This window comes from Phalangium opilio, unplaced genomic scaffold (genome assembly GCF_054372755.1).
Source record: "Phalangium opilio isolate 3A_F unplaced genomic scaffold, DU_Popi_V2 ptg000089l_1, whole genome shotgun sequence".
NCBI lineage: Eukaryota > Metazoa > Arthropoda > Arachnida > Opiliones > Phalangiidae > Phalangium > Phalangium opilio.
This window is the reverse complement of record NW_028324194.1, coordinates 2,832,002-2,845,676: the sequence shown is the minus strand read 5'-3', so window position 1 is coordinate 2,845,676 and position 13,675 is coordinate 2,832,002. Positions and strand designations below refer to the sequence as shown.

At 39.3% G+C, this 13,675-nt stretch overlaps 2 protein-coding genes and 1 long non-coding RNA gene across 4 annotated transcripts; 1 reads left to right on the top strand and 2 right to left on the bottom strand.

Annotated features, from left to right (window-relative positions):
• Window positions 1-550: 550 nt before the first annotated feature.
• On the bottom strand, window positions 551-5,412 carry LOC149646995 (uncharacterized). The gene is made up of 3 exons (XR_016371847.1): window positions 4,848-5,412; window positions 2,995-3,674; window positions 551-1,778 (listed from the first exon to the last, which is right to left on the bottom strand). It is a non-coding gene; the product is annotated as an uncharacterized LOC149646995 (long non-coding RNA).
• LOC149646994 (THAP domain-containing protein 1-like) lies at window positions 5,274-6,386 on the top strand. 2 transcript variants are annotated; one of them, XM_089849864.1, is made up of 3 exons: window positions 5,274-5,633; window positions 5,714-5,881; window positions 5,951-6,386. In XM_089849864.1, the coding sequence occupies exons 1-3, from the start codon at window positions 5,610-5,612 to the stop codon at window positions 6,002-6,004; spliced, it is 246 nt and encodes an 81-aa protein (XP_089705990.1). In that variant the 5' UTR covers window positions 5,274-5,609; the 3' UTR covers window positions 6,005-6,386. The 2 variants fall into 2 exon arrangements, with proteins under 2 accessions (XP_089705990.1, XP_089705989.1); XM_089849863.1 differs by having other exon boundaries at window positions 5,333-5,633; window positions 5,714-6,386.
• Window positions 6,387-7,222: 836 nt separating this feature from the next.
• Window positions 7,223-10,246, bottom strand: LOC149646993 (uncharacterized). The gene has a single exon (XM_089849573.1). The coding sequence runs from the start codon at window positions 10,244-10,246 to the stop codon at window positions 7,223-7,225; it is 3,024 nt and encodes a 1,007-aa protein (XP_089705699.1).
• Window positions 10,247-13,675: the final 3,429 nt, after the last annotated feature.

Sequence of the window (13,675 nt, the reverse complement as noted above, 5' to 3'; positions counted from 1 at the left end):
AGTGATAATAGGATTCGAGTTTAATTATAGTCAAATAAAAGTTTATCTGTTATATTTACGAATTAAAAGGTTTTTTCTTTACCAAGGCCAGCAATTGAAAGTGTCAAGGAATATCATTCCAAATTAAGAGCTAAAATTGAAAGTCGTTAAGGCTCGCCATTGAAATTTTAGGCTCGATAAAAGCTCGAAACCAGATTTTGAACATGCAGCTTAAGGCTCGAAGCTCGATAACCGAAAAATGCAAGGCTCGAGGCTCGGCGCGAACCCAAAAAATCAAGGCTCGCACAGCCCTAAATATTCTAGCTTTAAAGCTCTGTTTCATTTTGATATTCCAAAGATATTTTTTAATATTATTATTTGAAATGGCTGATTATATATTACTTAAGCTATACTACATCTGCATATAGAATAATCCTTGGTTTAGTGATATTATGAAGAAAGCTAAGGACTTGTCGGATAATCAAGTAGTATCCGCAATAGGATTAGGGAACCAAACAGAAAATAACTTTGGGGTTTAATTTTCGTGTCTGTAATGAAGGGACATTAACGGTTCAGAATGAGCCGAAAGTTAAATACACGTTTAAATAATGAGGTTTAGATTTTATAATAGAAGAAAGCATCATGATGGCAATTAGATTAGTGAAAGGCCTAACGTTATCGGGTTATAGCTTCGAAGTTTTCATTCTTGTTATGGTGCGCGTTTACTTTCAGTGCGTCTAACCACAAGTCAGCTTTGGTAATATTTAACCTTAACACGCATGTTGGTAAACTAAGAATATCGTTGAGGTGAAACGAAACAGTATTGTTTATACTACAAGCCAGTTTCGAGTGTAGTTATGAGAATATAGGATTAACAGTTGAGGCGTAGACAATTGGGCCTTTTCAAACACATAAAGGTTATATATCTCCCAAATTTATACACTTCATTTCCTTTTTTTTTCCCCATTTACTGATTTCCATGTGTCCAAGACATATCTTCATTGGATGTAAATGTTGTCTGCTTTACTGTATATTCGCTATTCTTGGAATACTGCTTTAATAATTAGTAAATTTTTACTTCAAAAAGAGAAATAATTCTATTTCTAGGTTAATAAGTTTGTATTAGTAGTCCTCTTGACTCGGAGAGGTAATATTTTGGTTTTCCCAACTTGTTTGTAAGTAAATTTAAAATGGATATTTTACGGAGTACGCGTATTATTTTTAAAATAATGCTGTCATTTCAATTTCATCATAAAATATTTTTGTGAAAAAGTAACTGTGACGGAAAAAAACTACGAACATGAATATTTTTCTATTTGATGGTTTATAATCATGTTGTCAAAAGTAAAAATTTGAGCATCCATTATGTGCACTTATCGTTTAGTTTTTGAAGTATTTGCCTACAACGGCAGTATTTTTTAAATGACCAAAATGAAAAAGGGTTAATTTTGCGACGCTGTCTAACTGTTTAAAACATCAGGGATAGATTTATTTTTTTAAGAAGGAATGGGTAACAGGGTTATTCGAGTGCGCGTCCAAGTCCACGACCCCCTTACCCGTGACGGAGGGGTATGAAAGAAGAGGCGGGTCTTATTTTCATTATGGTGTAGTATGTATATCCGGGTAAAATAAATGTCGTCTTCCCCTCCGCCTGCCAAGTTGGAATGGTATCGTTCCTTTCAACCGAATTCCCAATGGACCGAAATCCCATTCGACCGAATATCCCGCAATGATTTTAGATTTCCAGCCCAATGGCTATATTCCCGATGGACCGAAATCCCAATCGTCCGAATATGCCCCTAAAAAATACATGAATATAACTTGAAACACTGTAGCCGTCAGCGATTCGGTGGTGTAGTGGATACGGTGTTGGTCTGCGAAGCGATAGGTTGTTGGTTCGGATCTCCGAAAGGTATGTTAATAATATTAAAAGCAAATGTTTCGTGATACTAATTAAAACGCTCACTTTCATTCCTTTCAAGGCAAGAGATATATTGAATTAATAATCAAATTGTGCTTAAAATGAAGTACAGTCTTAATGGTAGTTCCATCAATGTCTTTAAATTAAAATTTTAATATTTTGGTTTCGGGTGGGTTAGGTTAGGTTAGGTTAGCTTAGGTTAGGTTAGGTTAGGTTAGCTTAGGTTAGGTTAGGTTAGGTTAGCTTAGGTTAGGTTAGGTTAGCTTAGGTTAGCTTAGGTTAGGTTAGGTTAGGTTAGGTTAGGTTAGGTTAGGTTTGGTTTGGTTCCAATAATTCGTTGACACCTTTTCCAAAATATGCTCCTTTTAATTAGCTACCACCTTTTCCAAAATATTCTCCCTTTAAATAGCTACCACCTTTTCCAAAACATTCTCCTATTAATTAGCTCCCACCTTTTCCAAAAGATTTTCCTATTAATTAGCTGCCACCTTTTTCAAAATATTCTCCTATTAATTAGCTGCAACCTTTTCCAAAATATTCTCCTACTAATTAGCTGCCACCTTTTCCAAAATATTCTCCTATTAATTAGCTGCAACCTTTTCCAAAACATTCTCCTACTAATTAGCTGCCACATTTTCCAAAATATTCTCCTTTTAATTAGCTACCACCTTTTCTAAAATATTCTCCTATTAATTAGCTGCCACTTTTTCCAAAAGATTTTCCTATTAATTAGCTGCCACCTTTTCCAAAATATTCTCCTATTAATTAGCTGCAACCTTTTCCAAAATATTCTCCAATTAATTATCTCACATCTTTTCCAAAATATTCTCCAATTAATTATCTCACATCTTTTCCAAAATATTTCTATTATTGCTAATAAATTGTTCGTGGTAAGAGGCGGGCTTTTAATACTCATATAAATAATCTTTTTACCTCCAAACAAGGTTGGGTTGGGTTAGGTTAGGTTAGGTTAGGTTAGGTTACGTTGGGTTAGGTTAGGTTAGGTTAGGTTAGGTTAGGCTAGGGTAGGTGAGGTGAGGTTCGCCGTAATAAAACGTAGTTAAAATAAGTGCAGTAATACATTTTCAACTCACATTTATTTTAACAATAATAAGTTGTGAAATTAAAAATATATTTAATGCAAAACCACACAGTATGTCTTCTTCCAGTTCAATAGAATTTCGGTCCAATGGGACTATAATAAAATCGCACCTTTGGCTACGTTCGGTCGAATGGGACCCCAAAAAACCCCCCCTTCTGTCGAATGGGAATTCGGTTCAATGGGACCAAAGCGTTGGAATGGGCTCGGATTGCAATTTTTGAAAACTCAAGCAAATTTAGCAGAAATGTACTTTTGCTTACAAAATCATGAGGATAGTAGACATGATTGGCTTAAGAAAGAATTAGCGAACACTTTTCACCCTTACAGATGTACTCCAAATCCAAAACACCGGCACCAAATTCACTAACTACCTTTTTAATTGCTATTAAATACAATTCCCGAATAATTTCCGGACCCTCGCTTTTAGACGGCTCCATTTTGAACCCCTGTGAAGACGCTTATCTGTACAACGCAAGAGGGGTCGTAGTCATAGCAACAGAGGTAAACAGGAATTACGTATTTTTGGCCCTCCTTGTCAGCAACGCCACCAATACGTAGATAATTTAATTTTTTGGTTACGTGTTGAAGGAAGGGGCTCTATGCTCGGCTATGAGTCGGACTGAAGTAAAGGCCAAACGTTGTCCATTCCTTCTTAAAAAAGTAAATCTATCCCTGAAAACATTAAAACAATGCTCAAATTAAAATACAATTAGATCATTTTGCTAGAGACTAGAATATTAAACGAAAAATCTTAAAAATGTCGCTAGCTATGAGGGAGGTCTTTTCCTGTGGTGGTCGAAATGGAGAGTGAATTATAATATAATCTCAGTGTTTCCCAAAGTTTTCGAAGTTACCACACATCTTTGCCCTGATTCTAAATATACGACACATCTTTCCAAGTGAAGTTTTTATTCTTTTAAATTTCCGAGAGCTTTATTTAGAACCATTTCCATATTATTTTTGCTCTATAGAACCGAAATATCGTGGTGAAAATATGAATGTTTCAGCCTGTATTAAACCTAAGCAGTCACTGGACTAGACTCCTAGAGACTAAGAGTCAAAAATTATTTGCTATCCAATATTGACACAGTGAACATGGACAAAGCAATATTGCTCTGTCCATGCAGTAAAATACCACTTGACATGTTTTAGAACAATATATTTTGTGAATTTTTCTAATATCCTATTAACTATTTTTTGAATCGAATCTTAAAGGGAGGGTGAAGTAGAAAATCAAGTGATTTTTATCGATTCTTCGACCAATTATAAGACCAGTCTGCATAGTGAAACATTCAAGAAATACTTCCGAATGATTTTAAAATTCAAATTAGGTTCAGATTTTAAGGATAATTTTAAACAAGACTGCCTGCCGACCAATCGCGTAACGCCCTGCCTTTTTGTTAACAAAATTCTCGTGGTACGTTCCGTGATAAATGAAATTTTGCACGAGATTTGATAAAATTAGGCGCGCGACGTGACAATCGTGGCGCTAGACATGGAACGTGCCACGAGAATTTTGTTAATAAAAAGGCAGGGCGTTATGCGATTGGTCGGAAGTCCTTGTTTAAAATTATCCTTAAAATCTGAACTTAATTTGAATTTTAAAATAATTCGGAAGTATTTCCTGAATTTTTCACTATGCAGACTGGTCTTATAATTAGTAAAGAATCGATATAAAATCACTTGATTTTCTACTTCACCCTCCCTTTAATAGATGGTCGAAAACCCTCGCGACACAAGAACGTGTCGCGAAATATACTTTGAGAAACACGCTTCTAAATGTTTTACATCAGCAGAAACACCAAGAATGAAAATAAATTAATTAATTTTAACGAGTATTTTCACCAAGAAATTGTAATCGATGTTTCGTCCTTTTCAAGCGGGATCAGATCTTCAGTTAGGGCTGTAGTTCCTCAGTTCAAGAGCTTGCAGTCTTCGTTCCACGTTTCTATTTTTGAAAGCGTGTCGTAACTGGACGAGCACTACCTTGACAGGGCCATCGAGTTCAAGGAGATGTCCTTGGCCATCTTCCTTGACATTGAGGGAGCCTTTGATAGGGGCTCTAGTGAAGTTATCCTTCGCGCTGCGGAGCGGTTTGGTATTGACGACACTTTGTGTCCTTGTATACACTCCATGCTCATGTATCGTATGGTGACGGCGTCTCTTCTCGGGGAATCCCTGGAAAATCTCCACCGACCGTGGCTGTCCTCAGGGAGGGATTCTTTCCCCTCTTCTTTGGTGCCTGGTGGTGGATGAGCTGCTGGGATGACATCGCAGTGATTGTTACAGGGATATTCCCTGCAACCAAGGTCGGTCAAATCGTGCAGGCACTATAAGGTTAGAGTATAGAGCCTGTTTTTGGAAGGGAATTTCGCGGTGGCTGGTTGGGAGGGTAGAGAGCGCGCGCGCCCCTAAGATGACGTAGTAGTGTTCCACTAAAGAAGTTCCGCGCGAGAGCAGAGAGAGAACCAGGACCGCCCTTTGGAAGCGCTTTTGAGTTTTGACTCGAGTTTCGCGTTTCAAAATTCAAAGTTTTTTTGGACGGTTGAGGCGCGTAGGAAGGTCTCCGGGTCTCTACGCACGGCGCTCCCCGAGGCCCGAGTCACCATGCTGCGTTGCATCGTCCTGCTGGCAAGGCTTAGATTTTGTAAGCATGATAATCATTTTGTTTTAAATAATTGGAATTGAAATAACAAAGTTTAAAATTATAGGTTTTTAAAATGCCGGGCTACAACTGTGCAGTAGTTGGTTGTGTGAACAACGTCATGAAAACCAAAAACACCGGCGTTTCTTATCACAAGTTTCCTGTTGAAACGTGGGTTCGTAAGAGGTGGATAGAGAAGATTAAAACAGACAAAATTAATACAAAATACTCGAAAGTTTGTTCGTTACATTTCGCAACTGAAGATTTTGAGTCTGGTTTTAAATCTCAACTTCTAAATATAAAGCCTAGAAAGATACCTAAAGAAGAATGCAGTTCCTTCCTTATTGCTCGACAATAAATGTAATTCCTACTCCAAAGAAAACTGTGATAAGAATTTAAACATTCCAAATACTACCAAATTGGACTCGTTGAAGAATAACTCGGCTTCTTCCGTATGTGATAGTCATTCAAAAGAAAACCGTGATAACAATTTAAACATTCCAAAATCTCCCAAGAACAATTATAAGAATGAATTTCATAAATGAAAGGAAAAAAATCCAGTCTCAGGACAGAAAGAAAGAGAAAAAGATGAAAAAAATTGTAACTTAAAAACTTGTAAACCAAAAACTTTTAAAAATTTAAAATCTCAGATGTAGAAAGTTATAATCTAAAAATTGTAAACCAAAAAGTTGTAAACCAAAAAGTTTTTTGAAAATTAAAATTTACAGATTTCAAAATAACGTTTCTTCTATTTTCAGAAAAATCATAATTTATATTTAGAAGATTACGCATGTTATACATAATAGTAGTAGTATAATACTATCATTCCATTCTGACAATACCTTGATTCCTAATAATACCTCTACTGAAATATATTTCACTACAATATTTAAATTATATCTAGTTTAACCAAAGTATATGATTTAAATAAAATATATAATAACGCAAACAATAATTATAGTGAACTATTTCACACAAAAATCTTAATACATGTATTTATATATAAATATAGGAATATTTTATCCGGATGAATATAAATATTAACATCAATATTAATATTTATGTTAATATTTTATTAATCCTGATAAAATATTTATATATAAATACATATATAAAGATTTGAGTGTAAAATAGTGTTCACTATAATTATTGTTTTCATTATTATATATTTTAGTTAAATTATATACTTTGGTTAAATATATATATAAATATAATCGAGTAAATTTTGTTTGTGAACGATATATGCATAGAAACTAGAAGGACGAAACTTAAAAAGACAGACGGGTTTAAAAAGACAGACGAGTTTAAAAATAGTGTTCGTGAATTTGAAGTTTTAAGAAAACAAACTAACGTAACAACTAAATACTTTATTAACAATTAAAAAAAGACCGATTGGATATGTTTGGTTTACAACTGAGGCGATATAATAACAACTGCGCTAATTTTTAGTGCACCTTCCTTATATAGTCAATTTAAAAAATATGTAGTTATCTCTGTATTAAATTTATACATTAAAAAGACCATAAAAAGATTATTGTTCACAACATTCCGCTCGCCTTGATTTATCAATTTTAAGTTAATCTAATGGTAATTTACATAGTTTTACAATGGGTCGTTTAACTTCATCTTTTTCGCTAGTCTTCAATGTTACTACGCGTACGTTCCCATCAGGTCCTGGATGAAGCTTTAATATTCGTCCAAGTTTCCATTTTGTGGGTGGAAGATCGTTGTCTTTAAGTACAACCAGATCGCCAATTTCTAGGTTCTCCCGCACAGTTGTCCATTTAGGTCTTTGTTGCAACCTTGCAAGGTATTCGTTTCTCCATCGCTTCCAAAAGTGTTGCAGTACTTGCTGGCCAATTTGCCATCGAGACAGCCTATTGGTCTTAATTGAAGTAAGATCTGGCTCAGGAATAGCGGTGAGTGGACCACCAATTAAAAAATGTCCCGGCGTCAATGCTGCTAGGTCATCGGGGTTTGTGCTGAGGCTAGTTAGAGGTCTGGAATTTAGGCATGCTTCAATCTGGCATAGAAGTGTCTGCATCTCTTCGTAGTTCAGGTTAGTACTACCGACGACTCTCCTTAAATGATATTTTACAGACTTGACGCCTGCTTCCCATAAGCCTCCGAAATGAGGAGCGGCAGGTGGATTGAACCGCCAGGTTATCCCTTCGTCCGCCATCCATCTCATGACTGGTTCTTCGCTTGTAGTTTTGATGATGGACTTCATAAATTCCTTCATTTCTCGATCCGCACCGACAAAGTTTGTACCGCAATCGCTAAAGATCTCCTTGCTCTTACCCCGTCTAGCGCTGAAGCGTGTCAAGGCTGCCAGGAAGGCTTGTGACGTCAGATCGCTCACCAACTCAAGATGTATGGCTCTAGTTGTAAAGCAGGCAAATACGGCAACATATGACTTGTACATTTTTTGGCCTCGACGCTTGAGTACCCGTAGTAGGAACGGTCCCGCATAGTCAACACCACATTTAAGAAACGCTCTGGCAGGATTTACTCTCGTAGCGGGAAGATCACCCATCATCTGTGCTGACGTTTTAGCTTGCAGTCGGACACATCGCATGCATCTACGTAAATGATATCTAATTGCGTCTCGAATCCCGAAAATCCAAAATCGTCGTTGAAGGGTTGTCATCAGTAATTGTGCACCACCGTGTAGACTACGCATATGCTCGTCGTTGATCAAGAGATCAGTTAGTTTACTTCGTCGAGGTAGAATGATCGGGTGCTTTTGATCAATTGGCAATGTTGCATGGCGAAGACGTCCTCCAACTCGGAGAAGACCATTGGATGCAATATATGGGTTCAACGAGAGCAGTTTACTTTTACTAGGTAGCGGTTTATTTGCCTTTAATAACATGATGTCAGCTTCAAAATGCTCGTACTGGGTGACACGAATCCAATGGTGAAATGCGATTTCTAGTTCTTCGCTTGACAAAGGGCCGATTCGCCTGGCTTCCCTTGGACTACGTGTATTGGTGATGAACCGAAGAATATATGCTGTCACGTGCTTCAACGTTGGCATTGAAGAAAATTTCATTAATATTGAATTGTCCAACTTCAAGTGATTTACAACCACCTTAACAGGTTTTTCTTCAATCTTGCATTCTATTGGTTCCGTGGTAAGTGAGTGCGTATCAACCTCGAGATTCAACAGCCATTCAGGTCCTTGCCACCAGAGTTCATATTCTTTCAGCTCTCGTACTAGGATTCCTCGTGAAGCGCTGTCTGCCGGGTTGAATTCGCCTGGTACATGGTGCCATTTCGCAGTTGGAATTAACTGTTGGATCTCGGAAACTCGATTTGCGACAAATGTTGTCCAGCGTTGGGGTTGTGACATGAGCCAAGCTAGGACCACCTTCGAATCGGTCCATCCATGAATTTCTTTAATTTCTAACTTTAGAGACTCTATAACAAGAATTAGTAGTTTGGCCAGTAGGACTGCACCACAAAGTTCGAGTCTCGGGATTGTAATGGTTTTCAATGGGGCTACTCGAGTTTTTGCTGCCACCAGTCGAACCTTAACTTTTCCATCTGCATTAATCGTTCGAAGATAAACGGCTGCTGCGAAGGCCTTTTCAGATGCATCCGAAAATCCATGTAGGCTGACTTGTTGCCGATCGCTTTGCGATATATAGCGTGGTACTTTGATGGTTTCAATTTCCGGAAGCTCTTCCTTAAATGCATGCCATTTCTGAATTAGCTCGAGGGATAATTCTTCATCCCAGCCCTTTTTTTCCCGCCACATGTCTTGGATTAGCATCTTGTTTCTAATGGTAACAGGTGCCAGCAATCCCAGTGGGTCGAAGATCCTAGCAACATCCGATAGTATTGTTCGTTTAGTTACGACAACTCGCTCTGGTGGGAACGACACGATGAACCGGAATTGGTCAAGCGCTGGATGCCAATATAGTCCTAGAGTCTTAATCGTCTCATCGCTCTCGATTGCTAACGGTCCTTGTATCTCCTTCAGCTCCACTGGTAGTGTTTCAAGTAGCGCTTGACTGTTAGATGCCCATTTTCGTAGCTCAAATCCTCCGCTTTTATACATATCAAGTAGTTGCGCTTGTAACTCCAGTGCCTCTTTAATTGATTCAGCTCCGGACATCAAGTCATCCATATAGAAGTCTTCGACGAGTACCTTGGCAGCCAATGGAAATCGTTTTGCTTCATCAGTAGCCAGTTGCTCAAGAACCTTAGTCGCTTGGTATGGTGCTGATGCTGTTCCATACGTAACAGTTAGAAGTTGGTATTCTTCAATTGGAATTTCCTTGCTTTCTCTCCAGAAAATTCTTTGAAAATCAGCATCGTCCGGGTGAATCCGTATCTGCCGATACATCTTGGCCAGATCGGCTGTTATCGCTATGCATGGTAGTCGAAATCTGATTAGTAAGTTTACCAAATCCTCTTGAAGTCTCGGCCCCACTAAGAGTGCATCATTGAGCGATCTTCCGTTGGACGTTTTTGCTGACGCATCAAATACCACTCTTAGTTTAGTAGTTGTGCTCGCTTCCTTCAGTACACCATGATGTGGTAAGTAGTATTTGGCTTTTGTCTTGTCTGCGGCGGATTGAATCAGATCCATGTGTCCTAGCGTTAGGTATTCTTGCATGAACTGACGATACTGATTGTATAGTTGTGGGTTTGATTGTAGTCGATGCTCTGTTTGCAGAAAGCGACGCATTGCTATGTTTCTTGAATCCCCAAGTTCAGTCGTATTCCGAAATGGTAATTGTTGTGTTATTACTGTATTAATAATCACGAGTTAAATTCACTTAATTAAGTTCGTTTTATTTAGTCCGTATAAAAACATACATGCACTAGCACAGTACGCGTCCAGGTAATCACTAACTGATTAAGGGGAGAGGATTTCTTTATATACAATATCTAGGGTAGGTCAGTTCAGTTCAGTTCATTATTCTACATCCTTTCCCTAAGTATACATCCATATTTACAATTATACAATTAGCCTAAGATCCTTCTACAAGTTTAATTTAGTTCGGGGTTTGCTTATTCGACCACTTTTAGTTCGTACCACCGTATCTTGAATATTTGACGCAGGTCTCGTGATACCGTCGTTGGTCGCCGTCCATTCTACTACCCGATCACTAAGTCGTTTAGTCATGGGCGCAGTCATGGGTTCTTTACTATTATTCTTCTTTGTTTGGTTTGACCCGGTTGATGTGTTCCGATCCATCTCCAATGTCGCCTGAACTGGAACCTCTGATATCGTTTCTGACGTCGTCTGAGCTGGGGTCTCTTGTATCGTTAGTGACGTCGCCTGAGCTGGAATCTCCGGTATCGTTTCTGACGTCGCCTGAGCTGGAATATCTGGTGTCGTTTCTGACGTCGCCTGAGCTGGAATCCTGGTAACATAGTTACTGGTCTTTGTTCTTGTCCCGTTAGTGTCGATCAGTTCTGCCGGCTGTGATGGCATAGGTATTAGATGATATCTATTCCTTCTGACGGTTCCATTAGGAGTGTTCAGTATGTACGATCTTGGTTCTGTAGCGAGATCCTTAACAGTTGCCTCAACCCTAAGGTCTGTTATCCATACTTTGTCTTCTTTTTGAAGAGGAGGTAGAGTTTTAACACGATGAACCTTGTCGTAATGTTCTTTTTGTTTCCGCCGACGATGTTCTTCTCGTTGTCTTAGCACTTCCACGGGAGGGATAGCTGGATTTAATTCTTTCTCCGAGATAGGCAGCGTGGACCGTAAGTTTCTTCCCATGAGTAGCTGGGCTGGCGTATATCCATTGGCAAGGGGTGTTGTGCGATATGATAGTAGCGCCAGATGTGGGTCTGAACTTTTCTTCAATGTTTGTTTGACGATTTTCACCGCCGCTTCAACAAAGCCATTGCTTTGGGCGAACATGGGGCTTGAATTTACATGTACGAAGCCGTATTCTTTAGCAAATTGATGAAATTCGGAAGTAATCGCTTTCTTGAATTGAGGTCCATTGTCGCTTTTGACTGTGCTGGGAATTCCATGCGTCGCGAAGATTGCCTTTACGTGATTGATTACTGCTTTGGAACGCAAATCTTGTAGTTGGCGGATCTCAAAGTATCTTGAATATAGATCTGTGACCAGGAGGTACCATTTTCCGTGCAAGTAGAATAGATCCATCGCCACAGTTTGCCATGGTCTATCGGGAAATTCGCTTGGTAACAGGGGTTCACGGCGATTGGTAGTCTCTCGAATGCACGCTGAGCAGTTTTTGACTTTTCGTTCTATGTCTTTCGAAATTCCAGGCCACCATACTGATGTCTTTGCCCTCGCTCTGCATTTAACTATGCCTTGATGTCCATCATGTATTCTTTCGAGAATGTCTTCTTGAAGAGCCCGTGGAATGATAATCCTTGATCCCTTCATGAGCATGCCTTCTTGTATCGTTATTTCATCTCGAAAAGAATAGTACTTGACAAGGTTATGGGGCAAGTTCTTGTTGTTCGGCCAACTTCCATTCGTATAGAAATGAAGTTTCTGACAAGTGGCGTCTCGCTTCTGCTCTTCCCATATTGCAGCTAATCGTGTATCCGATGCTGGTATGCAAGCTGTCACCAATTGTACATGGGCGGCCACTTCATCTTCAAGCTCGCTATTCCCAACTTCTTGTAATGGGCTTCTTGACAGCGTATCCGCAGGAATCAACTCTTTTCCAGGTATGTACAGGACACGGTAATTATAGCGCATCATCCTTATTCGGAGACGTTGAAGACGAGGAGATAAGTCATCCAGGGATTTTGTCTGCATAATTGCGATGAGAGGCTTGTGATCAGTTTCTATGTCGATTTTGATACCCATTACATAATCCTTGAAACGCTCACAAGCCCATGTCATGGCTAAGGCTTCCTTTTCAATTTGAGCATAGCGTTGTTCTGCACTACTAAGGGTTTTTGATGCATAGGCTATTACTCGTAAGGTCTTATCCAGTTGCTCTTGTCTAAGCACAGCTCCGATTCCAAATGAAGATGCATCTGCTGATATGATGGTTCTCTTCCGTGGGTCGAATATCGCCAATACCGGTTTAGTTGACAGAATTCGTTTGACTTCATTAAAAGCCATGTCTTGTGGTGCAGACCAATTCCATGCGTTCTTGGCGCTGAGTAAGGAGATTAGTGGCTGGCTTACGACGGACATGTTGGGGATAAACTTCGCCAGATAGTTTGTCATTCCCAGAAATCTTCTTAATTCGCTGACATCTTTAGGTTTCGACATTTCTGTAACGGCCTTGACTTTTCCGTCATCGGGACTAATGCCTCTTGAATCGATGATGTGTCCTACAAACTTCACTCTTGATACCGAAAATTTGCATTTGTCCTTATTCAGAGTTACTCCAGCATCTTGTAAACGATGTAGGGTTTGTCGAAGATTGATATCATGCTCTTCTTGATCTTTACCGTAGATTAAGACGTCGTCTTGAAGATTTATTTGTCCTGGGATTCCTTCCAGTATGGTACTAATTTGGCGTTGAAAGTGTTCTGACGCTGAGCTGAGTCCAAATGGCAGTCGGTGAAAAAAGTAACGTCCGAATGGCGTTATGAAAGTTGTGAGTAGTGCTGATTCCTTGTCCAGTGGCACCTGCCAGTAGCCACTGTTAGCGTCTAACTTCGAGAATACTTTCGCATTGGCCATCTGACCGAGGACGTGATCTACCGCTGGCATTTGAAAACGTTCCCTTTGGACGTAATTATTTAGACGGGTGAAATCCACGCATATACGTAGACGGGGTTTATTTGCCGACTCGTCCTGGTTGATAGAAACTTGTGGCTTCAATACGATGACCATGGGCGCACACCAAGCTGTTGGTTCATCAACTTTAGATATGACTCCTTTTTCCACCATACGATCTAGTTCCGCCTTGGTCTCTTCCATCAACGCAATCGGGACCCTGCGTGGTACCGATAATGCAAACGGTTTTGCATCCGGTTCGAGCTGGATTTTGTATGGTATCTTCAGCTTGCCCAGACCATTGAAAAGTGCCGGATATTCCTGGGCTGGATCAACTGTGGA

Excerpts from the sequence above, each read along its gene's own strand:
- LOC149646994 (XM_089849863.1), top strand. The coding sequence starts at position 5,610 with ATGCTGCGTTGCATCGTCCTGCTG. Across the intron at positions 5,634-5,713 it reads TGCGTTGCATCGTCCTGCTG|GTTTTTAAAATGCCGGGCTA; the intron begins GCAAGGCTTAGA and ends TTAAAATTATAG.
- LOC149646993 (XM_089849573.1), bottom strand. The coding sequence starts at position 10,246 with ATGGATCTGATTCAATCCGCCGCAGACAAGACAAAAGCCAAATACTAC.